Here is a 23,088-nt window from a genome sequence, read left to right on the forward strand (position 1 = left end):
TTTATTTATTTATTTATTTATTTATTTATTTATTTATTTATTTATTTTGGAGAGAGAGAGAGGGAGCATGAGCAGGGGGAGGTGCAGAGGGAGAGGGAGAGAGAATCCATGAGCGACTTGACTCCCTGGCTGAGTGTGGAGCCTGACACGGGACTCTATCTCAGGACCCTGAGATCATGATCTGAGCTGAAATCAAGACTTAGCTGCTTAACCAACTGAGATACCCAGGTCTTTCTTTCTTTTCTTTTTTTCTTTCTCTTTCTTTCTTTCTTTCTTTCTTTCTTTCTTTCTTTCTTTCTTTCTTTCTTTCTTCTTTCTTTCTCTTTCTTTCTTTCTTTCTCTCAGTAAGCTCTAGGCCCACCCTGGGGCTCAAAGCCACCACCCTGAAATGACTGACTGAACCAGCCAGGCACCCCAAAATTAACATTTTTATTTTGAAATAAAACCTACAGAAAAATTCATAATAGTAGGTCAGGTTTTACCACACATTGAACTTTAAATATAGAATACTATATAATTTTGATTTTATATTATGTGTCTGCTTTTAATTAATGTAGTCAATGCACTGGACTGTCAGAGGTAAAAAAGATCTGATGCTGGAAGAATCTGACCAGCCTCATACCGACAAGATTGAAAATGAGGAATGGAACAAGCAAAGAGATATAAAGAAAGAGGAGCTGGGTTCAACCACAGAGAAAATGGAGCAGAAAGAATCCAAGTCCTTGGAGAAGTCATTCTCCCCACAAAATCCTGATTCTCCAAGTAAGTGTCGTCATGCAGCTTTGCAGAACAAAGAAAGTCTGAAATTAAAGGGCTTGGTTTATAATGTATTTATTCTCCGCCTCTTCCAACTAAATAGTAGTGCCAAATTAAAGGATTGCTTTATCACCTTAAAAGATACTTACTTGGCACTGATATAGACACTGGAAGACACATTCCTCCATACAATTTGAGGCATTTCTGGGAGTGTCTTTTGCTGGACTGAAATAACACTGCCATTTATTGGGTATTTACTATGTACAGGAATGTTCTTTATGTGCATTACTTTTACATGTATTATCTTGTCTTATATTCATTTCATATACATTAATTTATTTAATCCTCACTACAAGCTTGTGAGATTGGCACCAATATTATTATCATTTTACAGATGAGAAAACTGAAGTCCAGGGAGGTTGAGTAATTTTCCCAAAGCTCTACAGCTTGTATACAGCAGGGGAGGGGGCTGAACTAAGGCAACTTGGCTTCAGAGTCTGTTTGTAAGGCATTGCACTACCTTGAGAAGGTACCTTATTTGGAAGTAGCTCTGTAGACATTCTGAATGATATATAGATCCAATGAAGCAGTGCATTATAGAGGTTAAGCTCCCAAGGTACACTACCTAGCTCTACTACATATGATCTCTATTACTTGGTAAAAGTTACTTAACTTCTCTAGATTTCAGTTTCCTAATCTATAAAATCAAGATCATAATGGTACCTTCTCATAGAGTTATCATGAAGATTAAATGAGATCCATGCAAAATGCTTAGCACAGTGATTCACCTACCAAGCTGGTCTTGGGTTAATGTCAGCTATTGTTATCATTTCTTTGTGTCTCCAGCCATCCCTCTGTGTTGATCTATAGGTGTGTTATGTACACACACTGTCATTGTCCTTCAGATTCTTGCTTGATTCTCAGGGTTGTGATTCAACACCTCTTTAGAATTTAGCCTTTAAACCAAAGGCTCCTGAGGGTCCTTGTGAGGAAAAGAAGATAATTAGATAGTTTGTGGTGACTTATAGTCTTTCTAGAAATAGTCACTTGAAATCTCCCTTTGGGAAGAACTTCTATATGCTCATTACCTGCTAGAATAAGGATTCTCAGGGTGTGATTCAGGTGTCTGTGCTGGTTACTCAAGATATCCCTTTGTGGAGTCTGCACATTGATTGCATCAGCCTCATATCTGGGCATGGTTATAATGTAACAAACTGATCAAAGCAGAAGCCCGAATTTCAAGAAAAAACAGTGTTTTAAGCAAATACATGCATACAAACACCTACGCACAAGCAAACATACAGATGTTTCTCTATTCAGCCCTGGAATGTTCAGATCTGTGCTTCCTGAACCCCTTGGGCCTCCCTGTGACTCTGTTTCAGATTCAGACCTAGTCTGAGTTCACCAGAAATGGGGGGGGGCAGGGGTGGCGGGAGCGGGGGGTTTTGTGGCTGATCACTTCAGAGACTCAGGAACGGGGCTGGAATCCCTTGCATCAGATTCTATGAAATTTTCTCTTCCTTCAAAAAACTAGTTATTTAAATATTTAAAAACCCCAAATTAATAGGAGCTTGTTATTAGAAAATTCAAAGAATCATATATAGACAATGACTTAATGTCTACCCCAGGCTCCCATCGTTCTCTGCTTCTATTTCCTGAAGTAACCAGTGCAGATACCTAGGTGCGTCTCCTTCCACATTGTTCTCTATGCTAATACAAGCATATAGAAATATATGTTCACTCATGAGGGCTTTAAAAATAAAGAATGGTGTTATACTGCTACACAGTGCTGAAGAGCACAAACTCTGGAACCAGATCCCTGCTTTTCCACTGATGAGTTCCATGACCTTTGGCAAGCAAGTTAACCTCTCTGTATCTGTGTTTTCTTATTAAATGGCCAAAACATTAGTGTCTACCTCATACGGTTTTTTTGAGTAGTGAATAAATAAATTATGTAAAATATTTAGACCAGGTACCTGGTAGGTGCTTTTTTTGGTGTTAGCTTTTATTATTATGGGGCCTCTCCTTAGACTCTTAGATTTAGAATGAACTCATCCTTTTTTTTTTATTTTTATTTTTTTATTATGTCCTTTTAAACAGCAGGTTAAGTATTCCACAGGATAGATATATTGTAATTTACTCAAAATAAATTGTGATGTCAGGTTTTTGGGTTTTTTTTTTTTTGGTACTCCTGTCTTATTATTTTTTAAATTCCAGTGTAGTTAACATACAGTGCTATGTTAGTTTCAGGTGTGCCATATGTGATGTCAGTTTTGATGCCCTCACATGGTGAAGTATGTTCGCTTCCTGTGACTGGGGAATGAAGGCAGGATGTGGGGGGGGGGGAGCAGTGAGAGGAGGGTCATTGTTCTGAGAAGCTGTTGTTGGAGAATAAGAATTATGAAATTTTACTAAAAACTGCATTTACCATTTCTTAATGCCGTTTAAGAGATTATTGGCTGTAATGACTAGCACCGTAAAGTTGGAGTTTGATATACCAAAGTGCAGTCGTATGATTATTTATAACTTTATTTTACTGCAGCGTAAATGTCTGTAACATCAACATTTAAGAAATATTATTCATGTGAGCTTTACCGAGTCCGGAGTGGCTTCTCACATACCTTTTCCGCATATTTATTAATTTCCTTAAGCAATGGTTGATATTTGCTTTGGAGGTTGCCTTTTGATGCCTCTTCTGTGATGAACGTCTGTCACATAGTCCCCATCCTGTTCTGACTCTTCACTGCAACCAGTAAAATATGGAGCACAGCCTCTGAAAACTGGTGTGTGAGACAATCTCACTTTTCCTTTCCTTCCACTTAAATATGCAATAAATATGGCTTCTGATAAATGCCATTCTAGAATAAAATAGTTTGTGCAACACTCTGGAATTAAGAAAAAAAAGATCCTATGTAGCAGATGTGTGCTGCCATAGTCTCTGGACATCTGCCTTCTCATTGCCAACCAACTCTATGGTTTCTACCAAAGGGCTTTCTCTGGCAATTGAGCCGGCTAGGCAGTAAGTGCCAGGGAATAAACACCTTTGGATGTAGCCATCAGATACTGATGAATGTGAATGGGAGGCTCCTTTACTTCTCAAATTGGATTAACTCTGAGGGGTTTTTATATTGTCTTCCAGGGGTCTCCAATGCAATCAAGCCTCAGTTGCCCAGGGTAGCAACTTGCCTGATAATATACCTTTTATAAACTTGGTTCCTTTCCCTACTTTCTTACCAGGACCTCTTTTTTTTTTTTTTTTTTTTTTTTTTTTAAGATTTCATTTATTTGACACAGAGAGAGAGAGAGTACAAGCAGGGGGAGCGGCAAGCAGAGGGAGAAGCAGGCTCCCGGCTGAGCAAGAAGCCTGATACGGGACTTGATCCCGGGATTCTGGGATCATGACTTGGAGCTGAAGGCAGATGCTTAACCGACTGAGCCACCCAGGAGTCCCTCACCAGGACCTCCTTGAATCACCTTTCAAATTAAGCCACTTTATTGAGCCTGGCTCAGTCAGAAGAGCATGCAACTTTTTTTTTTTAAGATTTTATTTATTTTTTTGAGAGAGAGAGAGCATGTGAACATGAGCAGGGGGGACGGGCAGAGGGAGAGGGAGAAGCAGGCTCTGCGCTGAGCAGGGAGCCTGATGTGGGACTTGATCCCAGGACCCCAGGATCATGACCTGAGCCAAAGGCAGACACTTAACCAGCTGAGCCATGCAGATGCCCAAGCATGCAACTCTTAATCTTGGGGTCGTGAGTTCAAACCCCATGTTAGGTGTGGAGCCTATTGAAAAACAAATAACAAATTAGCCTCTTCCATTCGAATTCTTGTTTGGGGGGTCTATTTCTATTGGAACCCAAGCTAGAAAACACCTTTTTCAAACTACAAAATAACAAGTATATTTACAGTAGAAATGTGAGAAATGTGGCCAAACAAAAGGTAGAAAATACAATTTGTAATCTTAGCACCTAGAGACATATCTATTCTTGATCTTTTGGTATATTTTCATATTATCTTAGTATACCTAAAACTAAGAGGATCATACTGTACATATTGTGTGTGTGTGTGTGTGTGTGTGTGTGTGTGTGTGTGTGTATTTCAATCACAGGTTTTCAGAAATTTCCTTTTATTTTTTCCCTAAAAGGAAATTCTTAAATTTGTTTTCTCTGATAATTCTTTTTTTAAAAATTAACATAAGTATTATGTAGTTTCAGGGGTACAGGTCTGTGATTCATCAGTCTTATACAATTCACAACGCTCACCACAGCATATACCCTCCCCAGTGTCCATCACCCAGCCACTCCGTCCCTCCCACCCCCCACCACTCCAGCAAACCTCAGTTTCCTGAGATTAAGAGTTCTCTGATAATTCTAAAGACAGTACAAACGGATCATTTTCTTAAAAAACCACTGTCAACTGTTCTGTGCATATTTTTCTGATCAGATATTTAGATAATATTTTAAAATATCAATGGAAGCATATTTTCTACATTATTCTGTAACCTTTGTTTTTATTAAGATTTTATTTATTTATTTGTCAGAGAGAGAGAGAGCACACAAGCAGGGGGAGTGGGAGAAGGAGAAGCAGACTCCTCGCTGGGCGGGGAGCCGGATGTGGGACTCGATCTCAGGACCCTGGGATCGTGACCTGAGCCAAAGGCAGATGCTTAACTGATTGAGCCACCCAGGCGTCCTTATAAACTGTTTTCTAACTCTCTGTCAGTTAGTGATATGTTATGAGAATTTTTCTATGACCATAAATATTAAAAAATTGTTAATGACTATATCAAAGATTTTAACCAACTTTCTATTGCTGGAGATTTAGATTGTTTCTTGATTTTTAAAAAGATTTATAAATGGTGTCATGATAAATATCCTTATGGTTAAACCCTTGAGCACATCTGTGATTATTTCCTTAGGATAAATTTCTAGAAGTAGAATTATTGGGTTAAAAGTTTACACATTTTAATGAGTTTGATAATTTTGCCAAATTGAATGCCAATTTACCCTCCCTCTAGTAGAGAAGGAAAATGACCTTTTCTTTAATTTTTAACAAAGTTGTTTAGAGTTAAAGAAATCTTGCTATTGTGGAATAAATTATCTGTATTTCCAGAGATCCTTTACCATTGACCTTTTACTTTTGGCAGCTGTTGGAAAATTGTTTCCAATTTCTTTGCAAGTGAATCGCCCAAATTCCCACCACTGGAGACATCTATAAATATCCTTTTATTATTAATCATTTAAGCACATGAGGTTCTTTGATCCATATAAACTAATTCTTGTTGATAAGAATTCGAAAGTTGGCTCTACAAATCAAGAAGAGAAAGATCAATAATCCAAAAGAAAAACGGAGGGAAACTATATAAATAGTTTAGGAGAGAAAATACAGTGGCTTTTAAACATATAAAAAGATGTTAATCTCAATGTAATTAGTGAAATGATAACTTCTCTTAATGTATGCTTCTATGAATCAGTGAGACATAGGATCAACCATCCAGTTAAAAAAAATGAACAAAGGAAATGAACAGATAGTTCATAGAACAGAAAATACACAAATAGCCTTGGAACATATGAAAGGATGCTTAAACTCACTCATACCAAGAGAAAGGCAAATTAAAACTGCACTGTTTCCTACTCATCTGTCTTGGCAAAGGTTACCAAGTTTTTTGTACTCATCCGCCTGGCTAAGGTTACTGTTTGTTAACACAGTGTTAATGAGGGTGTAGGAAAATCAGCTGCTGCTGGGTCAAGCTTTATGGAGAACTGTTTGGCAATGTCTATTAAAACTGCAAATGCACAATGACTTTGACCCAGCAATCCCATTTTCACAAATTTTATCTTACAGATCACCCATGTGCAAAATGACTAGTGTGCCATGTTATTCACTGCAGAATAGCAAATAAATGCCCCTTAGTAGGGTTGCGTTTTTGTATATTGTACAATAGAATATTCCTACACTGTAAGAGAGAATGAGAAAGCTCTTCATATACTGATAAAGAGCAAACGTCAAGATATATTAGAAACAAAAAGTCAAAATGCAGAATAATGGACCATATATTAGCATTTAGGATAAAGAAGGGGTGGGAAGGTGGTGTTGGAGAATGTGTGCATGTATTTGCTTCTATATACCTGGACTATCTCTGGAAAGATAGGCAGGCAACTGGTAACAAATTTGTCTACTGGGAACATCAGAGAAGAGGAAGGTGGAAGACTTTTGGAGTAAATCTTTGTGCCTTTTGAATTTTAGCCATGTGAATATACTGCCTACTCAAAAAATAAAAATTTTAAAATAGAAAAAATCAAAGTAGATAAATCAAAGGGAAAAGAAATCTGGGATCTATTCCTCATTTTACTGTTACGTTTTGTGACCACAGAGAAGTCCCTTCCTCTTTTTTTTTTTTTGAATGGGGTCTCCTGTATATAATATATAAATAAATGAATGTTTAATATCAAATATTCACAAGGGCTTTATAGAAAAATAAGCAGGGTAAGGGGTCAGGGAGGGATGGAGGTGGGGGCTGGGTACTATTTGGATCAAGTGGTCAGGGAATGAAGCTCCTTACAAATCCAGAATCTCAGGCTCTACCCCAGACATCCAGAATCAGAATCTGCCATATAACAAGATCGCCAGGTAATGACTATGCATATGGAAGTTTGAGACACCCTGGTCTAGCTAATTCCTACTCCCGGTCACTTTGAATGTGACTTCCTTCCAGAAGTCTTTTCTCATTCTACCTTTATTCTACCTAGTCCACACTGAATGCCTTTCTCTGGTCTCCCATTCTCCTATGTGTTTCCCTCCATATTTTTTTAATTTATTTTTTGGCCACATTAATAGTTTTCTGGATTCTTCTGTGACCCCCATCAGGAGACATGCACTGTTGTTTCACGGTACTCAGCATAGAGGCTGGAAATATGTAATAGGTGCTAAATAAATATTTCTTTACAAATGAATAAATGAATGGATGCACCAGGCCAAATCAAAGTGTGTGTGTGCTGAAAAAAGAATTCAAAAGTCTGCTTAAGATAATCAGTTTCTATAAGATATTGATAATCCATATTAAAGACTTACTCTTGCATTTTATTTATTGCAGTGAAATCTTATCAGCAAGCTATTTTGCCTTGACACTGTGACTTTTCTTTTCCTACCTTTCTGATTTTAAAATCTCTTCTGTGCTTTAAAGGTTTTTCAGATGTGAACTCTTGGCACCTACGTTTCCGCTGGTCTAGGGATGCTCCCTCAGAACTCCTGAGGAAATTCAGAAACTATGAAATATGAGAAGTCCCTGCTCGATAGGAGAGACAGAAAGCAAGACCATCTCCTGTGCTGCCAACAAGTCCTTGTTTAAATCTTAAAAATGTTATGTTTCTCTGTCATGTTTGTGAATCGCTCAGTAGGGATTGATTCCTCTATCCTTAAACCCATTCTATCATAATGTGTTTTTAAATGAGAAAAATTTCAGACTAGTTTCTTTTAATATTTGAATACATTAAAGCTCTTAGATCCAAAGTTAGCTTGTATGGTATGTATTTTCCTGTTAATGTTATTTATAGAACTCCATTTTAAAAAGCTATCTCTGTATTTGAATAATTCATTGATATACCATGATCTCTCTTAGTGCTGGTTGTACAAGAAATGTTTTCTGACTCTTGACTTAAAATGAAATGTGAAATTATGTGTCTAAATCCTATAGAGCGAAATAAATAACTTCCCCAAATTCACGATCAATTTGTAATTTCTTGTTGCTGAACTTTGGGTGCAAATAAGTGCAGCCTGCTGGGAACAGGACTCCTATAATGCCAAATAATGTCTGGAAGGCTGTGGTCCAAGGCCATTTTTGCTGGCTATAAGCGGGGTCTCCGGAACCAGGGGGAGCACACAGCTCTTCTTAAAACCGAAGTTGTTAATGCTCAGGATGAAACGGAATTCTATCTAGGCAAGAGATGTGCTTATGTGTACAAAGCAAAGAACACCACAGTGACTCCTGGTGGCAAACCAAACAAAACCCCAGAGTAATCTGGGGAAAAGTAACTCGTGCTCATGGAAACAGTGGCATGGTTTGTGCCAAATTCCGAAACAACCTTCCTGCTAAAGCCATTGGCCACAGAGTCCGTATGATGCTGTACCCCTCAAGGGTTTAAATTTAATGAAAAGTAAATAAAGGTGTAGATTTGTTCTCTTGTAAAAAAATTTTTTTTACCACTTCAGTAAAATGTGATTTGGCATTGTTACCATATCTGCAAATTTTACTTCAAAAATAGAAACAAAGTAGTTTTTTAAGGCTTGTTTTTAATTTTATTGGAAAATAAAGTGTTTATTCAAAGAACATTCAAAAACTAAGAACTGGGGGTGCCTGGGTTGGCTCAGTTGTTTAAGCACCTGACTCAGGTTTCAGCTCAGGTCATGATCTCAGGGTTGTGAGATTGAGCCCTGCATTGGGTTTCGTGCTGGAGGGTGGAGACTGCTTATAATTTTCCCTCTCCCTCTGCCCTTCCCCACCCCTAAAAAAAAAAAAAAAAAAAGAGGAAGGACCTGTGTGGGAGTTGGTGTGAGGAGGAATAAATCTCAAGCTCAGCCCAGACTGGACATGGGGCTCTTCTCCACAGAGTTGTCTCAGGAGAGGCCTGGTTAGAGGACAGCTGGATCTGTTAGAAAGTCAGGAAGTGGTCAGAGAGCACCAGGCCACAGTGCAGAACTGGGGTCAGGGGTGGAGGTCAGCCTCTGCAGCTTAGCAGCTCACCAAATACATCCCTGGGGTGAAAAAATAGAGCACGTTAAGTTAATAAAATGAACTTTAGGGCTACAATTGCCTGTCATAAGGCCTGTACGGCCCAGGTGGGCCCTCAAATAAATACTAGATCGAGTAAGGAATTTTTTTTTCAATTCTATTTATTTATTTGAGAGAGAGAATGAGAGATAGAGAGCACGAGAGGGAAGAGGGTCAGAGGGAGAAGCAGACTCCCTGCTCAGCAGGGAGCCCGATGTGGGACTCGATCCCGGGACTCCGGGATCATGACCTGAGCCGAAGGCAGTCGCTTAACCAACTGAGCCACCCAGGCGCCCTCGAGTAAGGAATTTTTGAATCTAGGAATTAGGGTTTTAATTTTTTCCCCCTGTTTTCCACCAGAGTGATTTGCAGCACTGATGACTTTTAGTGCTTGTTGAGGGGAAAACCACTCCCACTCCTAGGTCCACTTTGTTTTTATTACAGATGCATTTCCCAGTTGTTGACAAGATAGAGACCAGCTCTTGTTTACTTTTCTCTCCTATGATGGCCTGAAACCTCCAAATAAGAAATGAGAAATAGCTCCACTTGAATGTGGGTTTATGATGGGTCACGCTTGTTCCCACATAACTTAGTAGGAGACCTTTTATTCTTAAACACTTACATAGTTTCCTGAAATCAAAGTTTATAAAGGGTGGGAACTATGCTTTGATAATATTAGTTTTTCTCTTTGAATGAAAAGTAAGGGGAAAACTGGACAAGTTTTTTTCAATAATTTGTTTGAATTCTCCAGTGTGTCCAGCACAATAGTCACATGTATGTATAACAGCACATTTTCAAAGCCATTTATTTTTGTATATGTGCTGCCGAAGCGAGCACTCAAAGCCATTTATTTTTGGATTATGGCTTAACTTCATGACATAGCAAACTGATTATGAAAAGATAATTTTACATAAAAGTTATAAGTTCTTAAGTTAGCTCTAAATGATGAAGATATTTTTCTCTCTCATATTTGATATTGAATGATATTGAATGAATGATAATGAATGAATGAGATACATTTTTTAGAACATTATTATGTGATATTGTATTAGCATTCGTATAAGATATAAAAATGCTTAAGTCATGTTTATGCTCTCAAGTAGCTAATAATCCAGTGAAATAAGATAGGCACATGAATATCTTATAGTTTAACAGAGGTATATCAAATTAATTTCAAGTATGCAATGTGTTTAGAATATGCCTGGCACATAGTAAGCACTATGTTTTAGTTATATTCCTACTGTTTTATTATGTATGTATGCTCTCGTGAGTGAGCCAGCCAGGCACCCTGTTATTGTGTGTGAAATCTTGATAATCAATAACAGATGCATGGCTCGGTTCCCTGGACCACCCCTCAATCCCTGTCCCCTGATTCTCCTTCTCAGAGGCATCATTTCTTGTATATCTTTTCTTGGACATCTTGTGCATTTATACACATACATGTATTTCTCTCCTTTTAAAAAGATTTTATTTATTTATTTGAGAGAGAGAGTGAAAGAGCGCACGAGCAGGGGGGAGGGGCAGAGCTAGAAGCAGACTCCCCGCTGAGCAGGGAGCCCGACTCAGGGCTCGATCCCAGGACCCTGAGATCATGACCTGAGCTGAAGGCAGACCCTTAACCGACTGAGCCACCCAGGCGCCCCTAACTTGTTCTTTTTATGTGCTTTATAATATTCCATGGTGTGGATGAACCACACAGTTTATTTAACTTGTCCTCTACTCTATTGATACCTTTCAAAGTTTTTTACATTTTTTTCAATCACAAATAACACTGTAATGAATAGCTTTGTACATAGTATTTCTTGCATGTGAAGTACACTTGTCGGGTAAAAAGCAAACACCAGAATGGATCAAAGAGTACATATGTACATTTAGAATTTGATTACCACATTCTTAAACAAACAACTGATGCAATTTGGCAAGTTTCAAAGATATTAGGGTCACTGGATTGGAAAACCCAGAAAATAGGGTTTTGGGCTTGTTGCCTGCAGGTTTTTGTGTTGTTTTGTTTTTTTTTTGTTTTTTTTTTTAATCTAGGCTGCATTTGTTGAGTGGCTCAGCTTGAAGAACTGTGCTTATGGAACAATTTACCCATCACCTCCCCAGAACCTTGATATCAGGGGGTGACCAAGATATAAAGTGATAATAAAACCAGAGTATACTTTTCTTCCAGTAACTTCTCTCGGAGCCAGGAAGAGAACAGTGTGTTTTTTCAGTGTTATAGCTTCCTGCCTTCTGGGTGTCCTGAGATGCTGCAATATAATTCTGAAATATTGTTGCTCCTTTGAGTAACAGAGCAACAGGCAACTCAACAGAGCAACTCTGGAAAACCGAGACAGAATTCACAATTTCCTGTGACTGAGGATAGTTTCCAGTCCTGAATGGATAGATCCCCGCCTGTCAAGAATATGGCCCTTGATGAGCAAATTAGAAATGCAAAAAAGACTTGTAGCTATTTCTTGTAAAGAGAGAGCTGGATAAGGGGAAGATAACATTGTTTTCCTGCTTATGAATTTTCATATCCTTTCTGTGCCCAGATCTGATGGTGGTTACAAGATCAATCACAGCAGCAAGTGCCGATGACTAATGCAGTTATTGAGAGGGGTCTTTAATTTCCTGGAGGCAAACACCATTACCCGCCACCTCCACAGTGAGGATGAGGAGATGCCAGGACCACTGGGGAGTCAGTGATGGAAGAAATTATAAAACTGATGCAATTACTGAGAAAATGATGAAATGTGTCACAATGAAATGCTTCAGTTCCCTTCAATTTCAGGTTTTGTGATATGCATCAGTGTGGCTGTGTCTTCAGCATTATTACTTCTCAGCTGCTTGTGTCATCTTACCCTCATTGAGGGAGAATATTTTGTAGCAGGCAGCTCATTCTCATCCTTTCTCCTCCCATCCGGGATCTTTCATTTCTTTGTTTTCGCTTGGACAGTTCCTTGTATTAATTAGCTGCCCCACATGAATGTTTTCATAGTGGAATCTAGGTTAGGTTTATGGAGAACTAGATCTTCTCTTGTTCTAACCTGTGGGATTTAGGGGAAATCACTTGAGCTCTCTGATCCAGTTTCTTCTGCCTGCGGCTGGCATCTCCCCTGTGTAGAACACGGGATCTCCGCCCAGGACCAGGTCCAGAGCTGGCCTGCTTCCAACCTCTGCTGGGAGCCAGGACAGTGTGGGACTGAGGAGGAGTGTGTGGTTTAAAAGTCGAGGACTAGTGAGGACAGGGAAGGCAGAGAAAGAGGATGTGTCTTCTCCACCCTTTTTTTTTTTTTTTAAAGATTTCATTTATTTATTTGGCAGAGAGACAGCGAGAGAGGGAACACAAGCAAGGGGAGTGGGAGAGGGAGAAGCAGGCTTCCTGCGGAGCAGGGAGCCCGATGTGGGGCTCGATCCCAGGACCCTGGGATCATGACCTGAGCCGAAGGCAGACGCTTAACGACTGAGCCACCCAGGTGCCCCTTCTCCACCCTTCTAATAACTTGTTCTTCCTTGCTGTTTTTTTTTTTTTTTTAGAATTTATTTATTTTTTTGGGAAAGAATGAGCAGTGGGGAGGGGCGGGGGGAGTGGGCAGATGAGCACAAGAGATTCCGTAGGGGTGGGGGTGATGTGTCTCCACCAGTAGCAGCTAGCTGAAAATGCTGTTTCAGAAATTCCATCAGTGCTTAAACAATAAAAATGTGGCACTGAAAAATTTAGAGATAGGGACAGCTGGGTAGCTCAGTCTGTTGGGCGTCCGTCTTTGCTCAGGTCATGATCCCAGGGTCCTGGGATCAAGTGCCACATCGGGTTTCTTGCTCACTGGGGAGCCTGCTTCTCCCTCTGCCTGCCGCTCCCCCTGTTTGTGCTCGCATTCTCTATCTCTGACAAATTAATAAATACAATCTTTAAAAAAAAGAAAATTTAGAAATAAAAGCTTAAAAATTTAGGAAAAAAAGCCGATGTGAAGGTTATTCACCAGATAATACTTAAAGAGAAGTGATTGGCTATGTAGCCTGAGGCAAGTCCTTTCATTTCTTTGAGCCCATTTCCTCTCTTGTAAAATGAGGAGACATAAACCTCATCGTACCAGGAAATGAAACGAACCCAGAAAATTTCGAACCCAAACCAGACTGTTCTGGTTTTAATTCTTCTTTTGGTCTAAAGTCAAGAAATCAGGGAGTCTATGCATCAAGGCAAGGACACTACACTGGCAGACATCCGTAGTGATTTCATCCTTGGTGAAAATATGTGGTTAAGGCGTGGCTCTGCAGAGAGCACTTAACCATCAGTATAACCTTGGGCAAGTTTACTCACGTCCCTGTGCCTCAGTTTCCTCATCAGTAAAATGGGATAGTAAATACCTCGATGTAGGACACAAATATTAACTATTTTAAAATATTAACTATTAATAGTAGCCATTGGGAAAGAAAATCAGAGAGTGACTAAAACTTTTTTTCCAACACCTTCCCAAACTCTAGAATGGTGCTCCAGTATCACTCAGGAACTTGATACAAATGCAAATTATTGGACACCACCTTACATCTACTGAATCAGAATCTATGAGGGATAAGGCCCAGGACTCTGGAATCTCTCTGGAATCTCCATGGGTTCGTTATGGATGCTGAAGTTTGAGCAATACTATTTTAGAATTTTGCTCTCCAGAGTATGGTCTAAAGCCCAGAATCATCAGCACCACCTGGGAACTTACTAGACATGCAGAATCTGGTGCCCCATTCTGGATATGCTTAGTTGTAATCTGTGTTTTAACAAGATCCCCAGGTATCTCTATGCATTTTAAATCTTGAGAAGCACTGCCCTAGAACTGCATCTCCAATACAGTAGCCACTAGCCTTATGTGGCTATTACAATTAAAATTAAATTAGTTAAAATGAAATAAGTTTAGAGACGCAGTTCATCAGTCACACTAGCCATATTTCACATGCTCAAGTGCCACATATAGGACAGTATACATATGGACAGTATAGATTACAGAACATTTCTATCATCTTAGAGAGTTCTACTGGACAGTACAGCTCTAGAATAATTATCACAATAATTTTTTTTTTTTTTTGTAGCCACAGAGCATCTAGATGGAGAAAATTGCCTGGGATAAGGGTGACAAACTAATGTTTAAAAGAGCCAGGCAGGTGAAGTAAATGGATGAAGTCTGTCATGGTGAGTGGCCAGTGATACTCAACCTTTGTGCTGGGGCTACGGTTGGGAGTACTGGGTTGGGAAAGCGTATTCGGATACAGCCAATGGTTACCATGGAAGAGGTTAGGCCCTGGTTACACTAGACAGTTTTATTTTTGTTTAAAATCTGGATTTTTATGTAAGTTTTAAATTTTGATTACTAAACAAACACCTGATTCAGCATTACTGAATACCAGATTTGACTTGGTGTTGTGGCCTGAAAATCAAGCTGTGTGGTTCTGCCTTGCCAAGATCAATTGTTTGCCTTACGTATATCCTCCTTTATTGTCTCTATTTCTTCTTCTCTTCTTTTGAGTTCATCTTTGCTTTCTCTTTCCTTTTGTTCTTTTCTTTCTCATCCTCTGATTTTTCTTTCATTTAGTAAGAATTTGTTGAATGCTCTGTGCTGGCGACTGAGGATACAAAGATGAACCAACATTGCCTCTCTGCCTCAGAGAGCCCACAGCTTAGTGGGAGACTCAGACATGAGTTGAGGTAATGATAGGATAATTTGTGGGGTACCCTAGGAGAGGTGTGTCCAAAGCCTTATGGAGTGGTAAATAGAGAGTAAATCAACTTTGAGTGGGGGAGAGGTCAGAGAGGTCTTCACAAGTGTGGATATTTGAACTGGGTTTTGAAGGATGTACAGGAGTTCTCCAGGCTGAGGAGCTGGGATAGGAGTGGTAGAGAGTATTTTTAGTGGGAGGAACAGCTTGGAGACTTGACAATGCTTGGTGTGTTTGGAAAGAGAAAACTTCTGGATAGCTGATGTATAAGGTAAAAAATGTTATTTACCAGACTTCCTTGTTCTCATAGTCTGTCTGGTAGCCACTTCCCACCACAATTTGGGCCACTTGCCCTACCCACAGGCTCCTCTCATCAGGGTCTTGTGTCCCCTGGATCTAAATCTTCCTCTTGAATCTCCTCCCACCTCCTGCTGTCTTTTCATTCCCTCTTCCCCCCTGCCTAGATCTCCCTCCATCCATTTAAAATTCAGAGTTCCCTTTATATATTCAAAATCATCCAGTGCTCAACCAACCAGAGGGAGAATAAAGATGCTGAGATAGCTAACCCACCCCCTAGGAAGGTAGTTTAAATGTCAATGACTCTGAGAACCTTATTTGGATCCTGATTCAAATTTAGTGTTAAAAAAAACTGAGACAGGGCGCCTGGGTGGCTCAGTTGGTTAAGTGACTGCCTTCGGCTCAGGTCATGGTCCTGGAGTCCCAGGATTGAGCCCCACATCGGGCTCCCTGCTCAGCGGGGAGTCTGCTTCTCCCTCTGACCCTCTTCCCTCTCGTGCTCTCTATCTCTCATTCTCTCTCTCTCAAATAAATAAATAAAATTAAAAAAAACTGAGACAATTTGTGAAATGATTGGAAATTTGAACACTAACTGGATATTAATAATGGATATTTTTAGGTATGATAATGATATTGTGGTTGGGTTAAAATAAGTCCTTATTTTTAGAGGTGCATCAGATATTTATGGATGAAATGATAAGAAGTCTGAGATTTGCTTGAAAATAATATAGGAGGGGAGGGAGTGGATGAGGTTCAGGTGAGACAATATTGGCTCTGTATTTATAATTGTTGAACCCAGTAATAGGTACATAGGGTTCATTACACTAGACTCTCTATTTCTGCATATGTTTGCATATGTATTATGTTTGAAATACTCCATGTTATTGGTTGAATTGAGTCCTTCAAAAAGATGTTTTAAAGTCCTAACTCCTAGAACCTCTGAATGTGGACTTATTTGGAAAATAGGGACTTTACACATGAAATCAAGCTAAAATGAGGTCATTAGGGTTGGTCCTCATCCAATATGACTGGTGTATCTTAATAAGAAGGGGGAAACTTATATGGCCAACTAATATTTGACAAGGAAGCCATGAATACTCAATGAGGAAGAGATTGTTTCTTAATAAATGGTGTTGGGAAAACTGGATGACAGCATGCAGAAGAATGAAATAGTATCTCTGTCTTACATCACTCACAAAAATGAACTTGAAATAAATTAAAGATTTAAACATAAGACTTTCAACTGTGAAACTCCTAAAAGAGAATATAGGAAAAAAAACTCCTTAACATTGGTCTTGGCAATGATTTTTTTGGATAAGACACCAAACATAAGCAACAGAGCCAAAAATAATAACTGGGACTATATCAAACTAAAAAGCTTCTGCTCAGCAAAAGAATCAATAAAATGAAAACACAACCTACAGAATGAGAGAAAACACTTGCAAGTCAATTCCTGATAGTGAGTTAAAATCCAAAATATATAAAGAACTCATCTAACTCAATGGCAAAAACTCAAATAATCCTTTTTTTTAATAAAGATTTTATTTATTTATTTGTCAGTGAGAGAGAGAGAACACAAGCAGGGGGAGCTGCAGGCAGAGGGAGAAGTAGGCTCTCCGCTGAGCAAGGAGCCCAATGTGGGACTCAATCCCAGGACCCTGGCATCCCAGCTCAAATAATCCTATTAAAAATGGGCAGGGGAACTGAATAGACAATTTTTCAAATAACACATACAAATGGCCAACAGGTAACATGAAAAAGTGCGCAACATCACTAATCATTAGGGAAATGCAAATCAAAACCACAATGAGGTACCACCTCACACCTGTTAGAAGGGCTATCATCAAAAAGACAATACAATAACAAGTGTTGGTGAGGGTGTGGACAAAAGGGAACTCTTATGCATTGTTGGTGGGAACGTAAATTGGTACAGCCACTATGGAAAACAGGACAGGGCTTCCTCAAGAAATTAAAAATAAAACTATTTTTCAGATCTCTAAGGTCGAGTCACCATTCCTCAGATGGCCACAAGATGGCAGCTTTGGGCCAATAGTAGGAGAAAGATCCACCCAAAAAGCGTTTGCTAGTTGCTGTGATGGTGCAAAGAGACTCCAGACCTGCTTGTTTCTTTGCCTCTCCATCTCCACAGTGTGCTTCCCAAGTTGTATGTAAGGCTGAGTCCTGGCTTTCTCCGTTTGTCCCTCAGGCCCGCCCTCTGCTGTCCTCAGCTGCCGAGGCTGACCAGTTGCATTTGGCCAATGGGGAGGCTCGGGCAGGGAGCAGCGGGAGGGGGAAGAATGAGGAGGTGCGGTTACCCCCTTGCAGGGTCACCTTGCACCACTTGTGTCCCCTAAAGGGAGCTCACTGCTTTTCTGGGGCAGCCCTCTTTTCAGAACTTTTCTTCTGGGTTCTGGTGGCTATTCCCTCCCCTCGTAGGAGTGGTGACAGCTTTTCTGTCCCTTGTGGTTTCCTTGTACCCTCTCCATACCTTTGTAAATTGTTTATTAAACCCGTACAGAAAAAAAACGCACCCATATAGAATTGTCCTAAACTGAATGTGCCTTCTGCTTCCTGCTGAGATAATGACTGATACTATATATACTATAAACCATGCCTTTTTAATTTTTTGCATTTCTGATGTTTTGACCTATGAGACCTTACTAAATCTGGAGAGACTGCCCCTCCCATGGCTAGCCAATTCCTAGAGACAGGGAACAATTCACCTGCTCTTGGGCCTCTTGTCTGCAAACACACCAGTCCTGAGCCCACACCCCACTGCCTCCTTCCTCAGGCTCTTACACTCAAGGCCACTATTCCCCTGCCCTACTCTGTCCTGGGGACCGGTACCAGACAAAAAGGAACGGCCCCGGGCGCCTGGGTGGCTCAGTTGGTTAAGCGACTGCCTTCGGCTCAGGTCATGATCCTGGAGTCCCGGGATCGAGTCCCACATCGGGCTTCCTGCTCAGCAGGGAGTCTGCTTCTCCCTCTGACCCTCTTCCCTCTCGGGCTTTCTATCTCTCATTCTCTCTCTCTCTCAAATAAATAAATAAAATCTTTAAAAAAAAAATGAATGGAAACATTTAAAAAAAAAAAAAAAAAAGGAACGGCCCCTGGGCTTCAGAGCCTGCAGAAATCATTCAAACCAGCAGCCAATCTTAAACCTACTTACCCTGACTCACCAGCTTCTTTTGGCAGAAACCAAAATGAAGACTGGGTGGCTCAGTCGGTTAAGCGTCTGCCTTCGGTTCAGGTCATGATCTTTGGGTCCTGGGATCGAGTCCCGCATCAGGCTTTCCCCTCAGCAGGGAGCCTGTTTCTCCTTCTGCCTGCAGCTCTTCCTGCTTGTGCTCATTCTCTCTCTCTCTGATAAATAAGTAAATAAAATCTTAAAAAAAAAAAAAGAAGGCTCTAGCCCATAATTCCCCCCTTGCTTGCTTGCAGGGCCTCTGGACAGACCCATTGCCTCTGTGGTGTGGCGTGCCCCCTCCTCTAGTCTGAGTAACAGACTTTCCTTTCAGTATCAGTCTTCCGATCTGTTGGCCTCCCCATACCTGAATAATAATAAAACCTACATTTCACTTATTTATTTTTAAAAGGTTTCTTTTTAAAAGATTATTTATTTATTTATTTATTTGACAGAGAGAGAGAGAGAGAGAGAGCAAGAGCAGGAACACGAGCAGGGGGAGTGGGAGAGGGAGAAGTAGGCTTCCAGTGGAGCAGGGAGCCTGAGGTGGGGCTCGATCCCAGGACCCTGGGATCATAAGCTGAGCCGAAGGCAGACGCTTAATGACTGAGCCACCCAGGTGCCCCTCTTTATTTATTTTTAAGTAGTCTCTACACCCAGCGTGGTGTAGAGACTCACAACCTCTGAAATCAAGAGTCGCATGCTTCACCAACTGAGCCAGCCAGGCACCCCTAAAACCTACATTTTATTTTATTTTATTTTTTTATTTAAATTCAATTAGTCAACATATAATATATCATTAGTTTCAGATGAGAGGTCAGTAATTCATCAGTTGCATGTAACACCCAGTGCTCATCACATCACGTGCCCTCCTTAATGCTCATCACCCAGTTACCCCATCCATCCATGCACCTCCCCTCCAGCAACCCTGTTTGTTTCCTATAGCTAACAGTCTCTCATGGTTTGTCTCCCTTTCTGATTTCTTCCCATTTAGTTTTACCTCCCTTCCCCTTTGATCCCCTGTGTTATTTCTTATAGTCCACATATGAGTGAAACCACATGATAATTGTCTTTCTCTGACTGACTTATTTTCCTCAGCATTAATACCTTCCAGTTCCATCCATGTGGATGTAAATGGTAAGATTTCATCGTTTTTGATGGCTAAATAATATTCCATTGTGTACATATACCACATCTTCTTTAGCGATTCATCTGTCGAAGGACATCTGGGCTCTTTCCACAGTTTGGCTATTGTGGTCATTGCTGCTATAAACATTAGGGTGCACATGCCCCTTCAAAAGCGTTTTCAAATATGTGGAAAGCATGAAGGAAGTGTCATATACTTAACTCTAAGAAAGAATACTGTATGGAAAACATCTTTCAACTAACATCTTCTTTCATGAAGATAGAAGCATTAAACATACACTTTAAGACAGATACAAGTGTTTTGATACTTTTATCATTTTTAGAAAGTGACATTGCAGAAGAGTTGTAACTGGGAAATGTTACAGCTGTGTGGTGAGGCTTAGCTGGAAAGATGAAAATCTCTATTTTTCCAGTGGCCAAACATATGCCCCAATGAGAAATTCTCAAATGCTGTAGTAATAATAATAGTTAATAAAACAGAGCCACTGAAAAATTGAAATATGAAGATATGGCCTAGTTAGCAGCAGGCTGGATGTTTTATAGAGACAGTCTTGAGAAAAATGGTGAGGGGTTTTTGTTTTTGTTTTTAAATGAAGCTTAAAAAGCATTGGGGCGGGGGAACAAAGAATAATTTGGAAAGACATACTACTTGAAGGTGGTATTGATATATTAATACATGTTAGAAAAGAGTGGCTCAAGGGGTGCCTGGGTGGCTCAGTCAGTTAAGGATCAGGTCATGATCCTGGGGTCCTGGGCCCGGCTCCCTGCTCAGCGGAGAGCCTGCTTCTCCCTCTCCCTCTGCCTGCCACTGTACCTACTTGTGCTCTCTCTCTGTCAAATAAATAAATAAAATCTTAAAAAAAAAAGAAAAGAGTGGCTCAGGAAGCAACAATCTGCCTGAGCAGCGGTCATTTTTCATAGCCCGGATGAATGGAAATGAAAATCAAATAGTTACAAGTAGATCTGAACGATATATTGGCTAATTTCCATGGCAAAAAGAACAAGAAAAGCAATAGATAAGAGTGTCTGTGCCTCTTTGCCTGCATTTTAGAAATAAATTCGTTTCTAATGAGAATCCACCTCAAGTCAGTCTTGCAAAGGAGTTGGGACTGTGCTGGATTAATGTAGGTACTAAAAAAATTCAAGTCCTACATCTCACCCCTGAAAGGTTCTGCAAGAAGAAGTAGTAACTGACAGTTGGTCCCATGGACCTCCCATCACTCTCTGTCCTTATAAACAACCTTTGTCATTCTGCAGGGAACTTTCCAGACCTGCATTCTTTGTAATCCAGTCTTTGCTTTCCTCTTCATGGCCAGAGGCAGTGAATACTACACCCCAAGACCATTTGAGTTAGTAGGGGCTGTGGTCACAGGAATTATTACGGAAGCATCTTGAACTGTTAATAAAAATTCATGAAGTCCAGGAGTTTCTGGTAGAATATGGAATTAAGGACAGAGAGAGGAAAGAGCAGGAGGAAGAGGAGACCATTTCCAAGAACTAACTCATTTGAGATGATAAAAGATAAATGGCACTTTCACTCTTAGCCCTTGCTTTTCCCTGGAAATGGAATAGATTAGCAGAGGGGAGCGCTGCCTTTTTCTTTCTAGGGCATTTGTTTATACTATACTTTTATTTATTATCCTTTTCAGTTTTATTGAGGTTAGACTATGTTTTTAGAACTGTTCAATCGCTGTGATTTCTTGTGCCCAATTCCTGCTTATCTGCACGAAGGGCTGACTCCTTTCTCTTCATTCTGCACGACAGTAGATGACTGGGACTGAGATCCCTGCTTTCGAAAATGTCATGGATACAAGATTTTCTTTGAAGCATTTTTTTTTTTGTAGAATCAAATGATTGGAAATAATTTTAATCATCATAACTAGGGATTTGGTTAAATAAGTCACAGTCCTTTTATTCTGAGGCAGTGAGGGCATTTCAGTTAGCAGAAGGCCATTTTTAATGAGAAAGCTTTTTCTACAGAAAGATGTTCAGGATATATTTTAAAATAACAAAAGAAGGTTCAGGACACTTTGTATAGTGTGCTAACATTTGTATAAAAGCTATGTATATTCTTGCATGTGCATAAAGAAAAGATGAGAAACTGGTCCTGGGTGGTCCAGAAAGGGGTCGCTGGTGGCAGGAGGACAGGGGGAGGAGGGAGCCGTTATGGTTTCAAACCTGGAGACTATCTTAGCTCTTCAATAAGCACATTAATATGATTTAATTAAAAATTGTGATGAACTGGAGTTGGAAGAAGGAATGTAACCCAGGCTGGGAAATTATATTTGTAAAACCAATAATGAACTATAAAAGACATTAAAAAAAAAAAAAGCCCAGGTAGGAGCGAATGTCAGAGTAATGACACACCTTGAGAGAAGGGCCTCATAAAGTCTCAAACGCATCCTCGGCCAGAGCCAGCTCCGGGCAGCTTCGTGCATCAATTCCCAGGGAACTCGCTCAGCTCAGAGAGACAATCCAGCATAGAAAATTCCACTCCAATAACGTGAATTAAACAGCCTCTTTTATTCCTGTCCAAGGGCTTCCTTCTGATGATCCCAGACACCTTTAGGAAGGACCTGCTCTGGGTAAAGAGGAAGGGAAGTAACAGCATGAGATCTCATCGTCCGTTCCTCAGCAGTCAACTAGCTCTGGACTGTTTTGGGGGTTAAATGAGATAATGTACGTAAAACAGTTATCACAGTGCCTGGCCTATGCTTGGAGCTCAGAAAATGGTAGTTATTCCTGCACCATGAGGTAGAAGTTATAATTATTACCACTTAGTAGATAAGGAAACTAGGGCTCAGAGAGGTTAAGTCGCCTGCCCGAAGTAACACAGCAAGAAAGGGAAGGAGCCTGGATTTGAAGTCTGGTGGCTCTGGTGCTCATTTCAGCAGCACATATGCTGAAATTGGAATGGTACAGAGAAGATTAGCATGCACAAGGATGACATGCAAATTCATGAAGCCTGGTGCCTCTGACTTCAAACCACCGTTCTTCCCACTCCTTCAAGGTGCTTCACAAATAAACCTGCCAGTGTGTATTCTAATCACATCCCAAGGTGCAGGGTTTTGTTTGCAACAGCAGATACAGATAGAACATTTCTTTTTTCAGAGCAGTAGCCTATGTTGCAAACTATAGAAAGAGGATCTGCACCCTATCAGCCTCATTGGTGAATGGAACAGAAAAGCACAATGTATAGGAGAAGATTCTGGACGATTCTGGGCTCTTCTGATGTATTGAGATAAAATGA

At 40.2% G+C, this 23,088-nt stretch overlaps 1 protein-coding gene and 1 pseudogene across 2 annotated transcripts in view; both read left to right on the forward strand.

Annotated features, from left to right (window-relative positions):
• Positions 1-8,478, forward strand: part of DNAJC12 (DnaJ heat shock protein family (Hsp40) member C12) — a 35,795-nt gene extending 27,317 nt beyond the window's left edge. For both annotated transcript variants that reach the window (XM_073878925.1, XM_025850329.2), the window contains exons 4-5: positions 558-762; positions 7,940-8,478. In XM_073878925.1, coding sequence (XP_073735026.1) covers positions 558-762; positions 7,940-8,034 — 300 coding nt within the window. In that variant the 3' untranslated portion in view covers positions 8,035-8,478. The remainder of the gene's footprint in view (positions 1-557; positions 763-7,939) is intronic.
• A 14,238-nt stretch (positions 8,479-22,716) lies between these two features.
• Positions 22,717-22,816, forward strand: LOC112807501 (U6 spliceosomal RNA; annotated as a pseudogene).
• Positions 22,817-23,088: the final 272 nt, after the last annotated feature.

The sequence above is a fragment of the Callorhinus ursinus genome, unplaced genomic scaffold, assembly GCF_003265705.2.
Source record: "Callorhinus ursinus isolate GAN/ISIS: 27379988/994484 unplaced genomic scaffold, GSC_fseal_2.0 scaffold31, whole genome shotgun sequence".
NCBI lineage: Eukaryota > Metazoa > Chordata > Mammalia > Carnivora > Otariidae > Callorhinus > Callorhinus ursinus.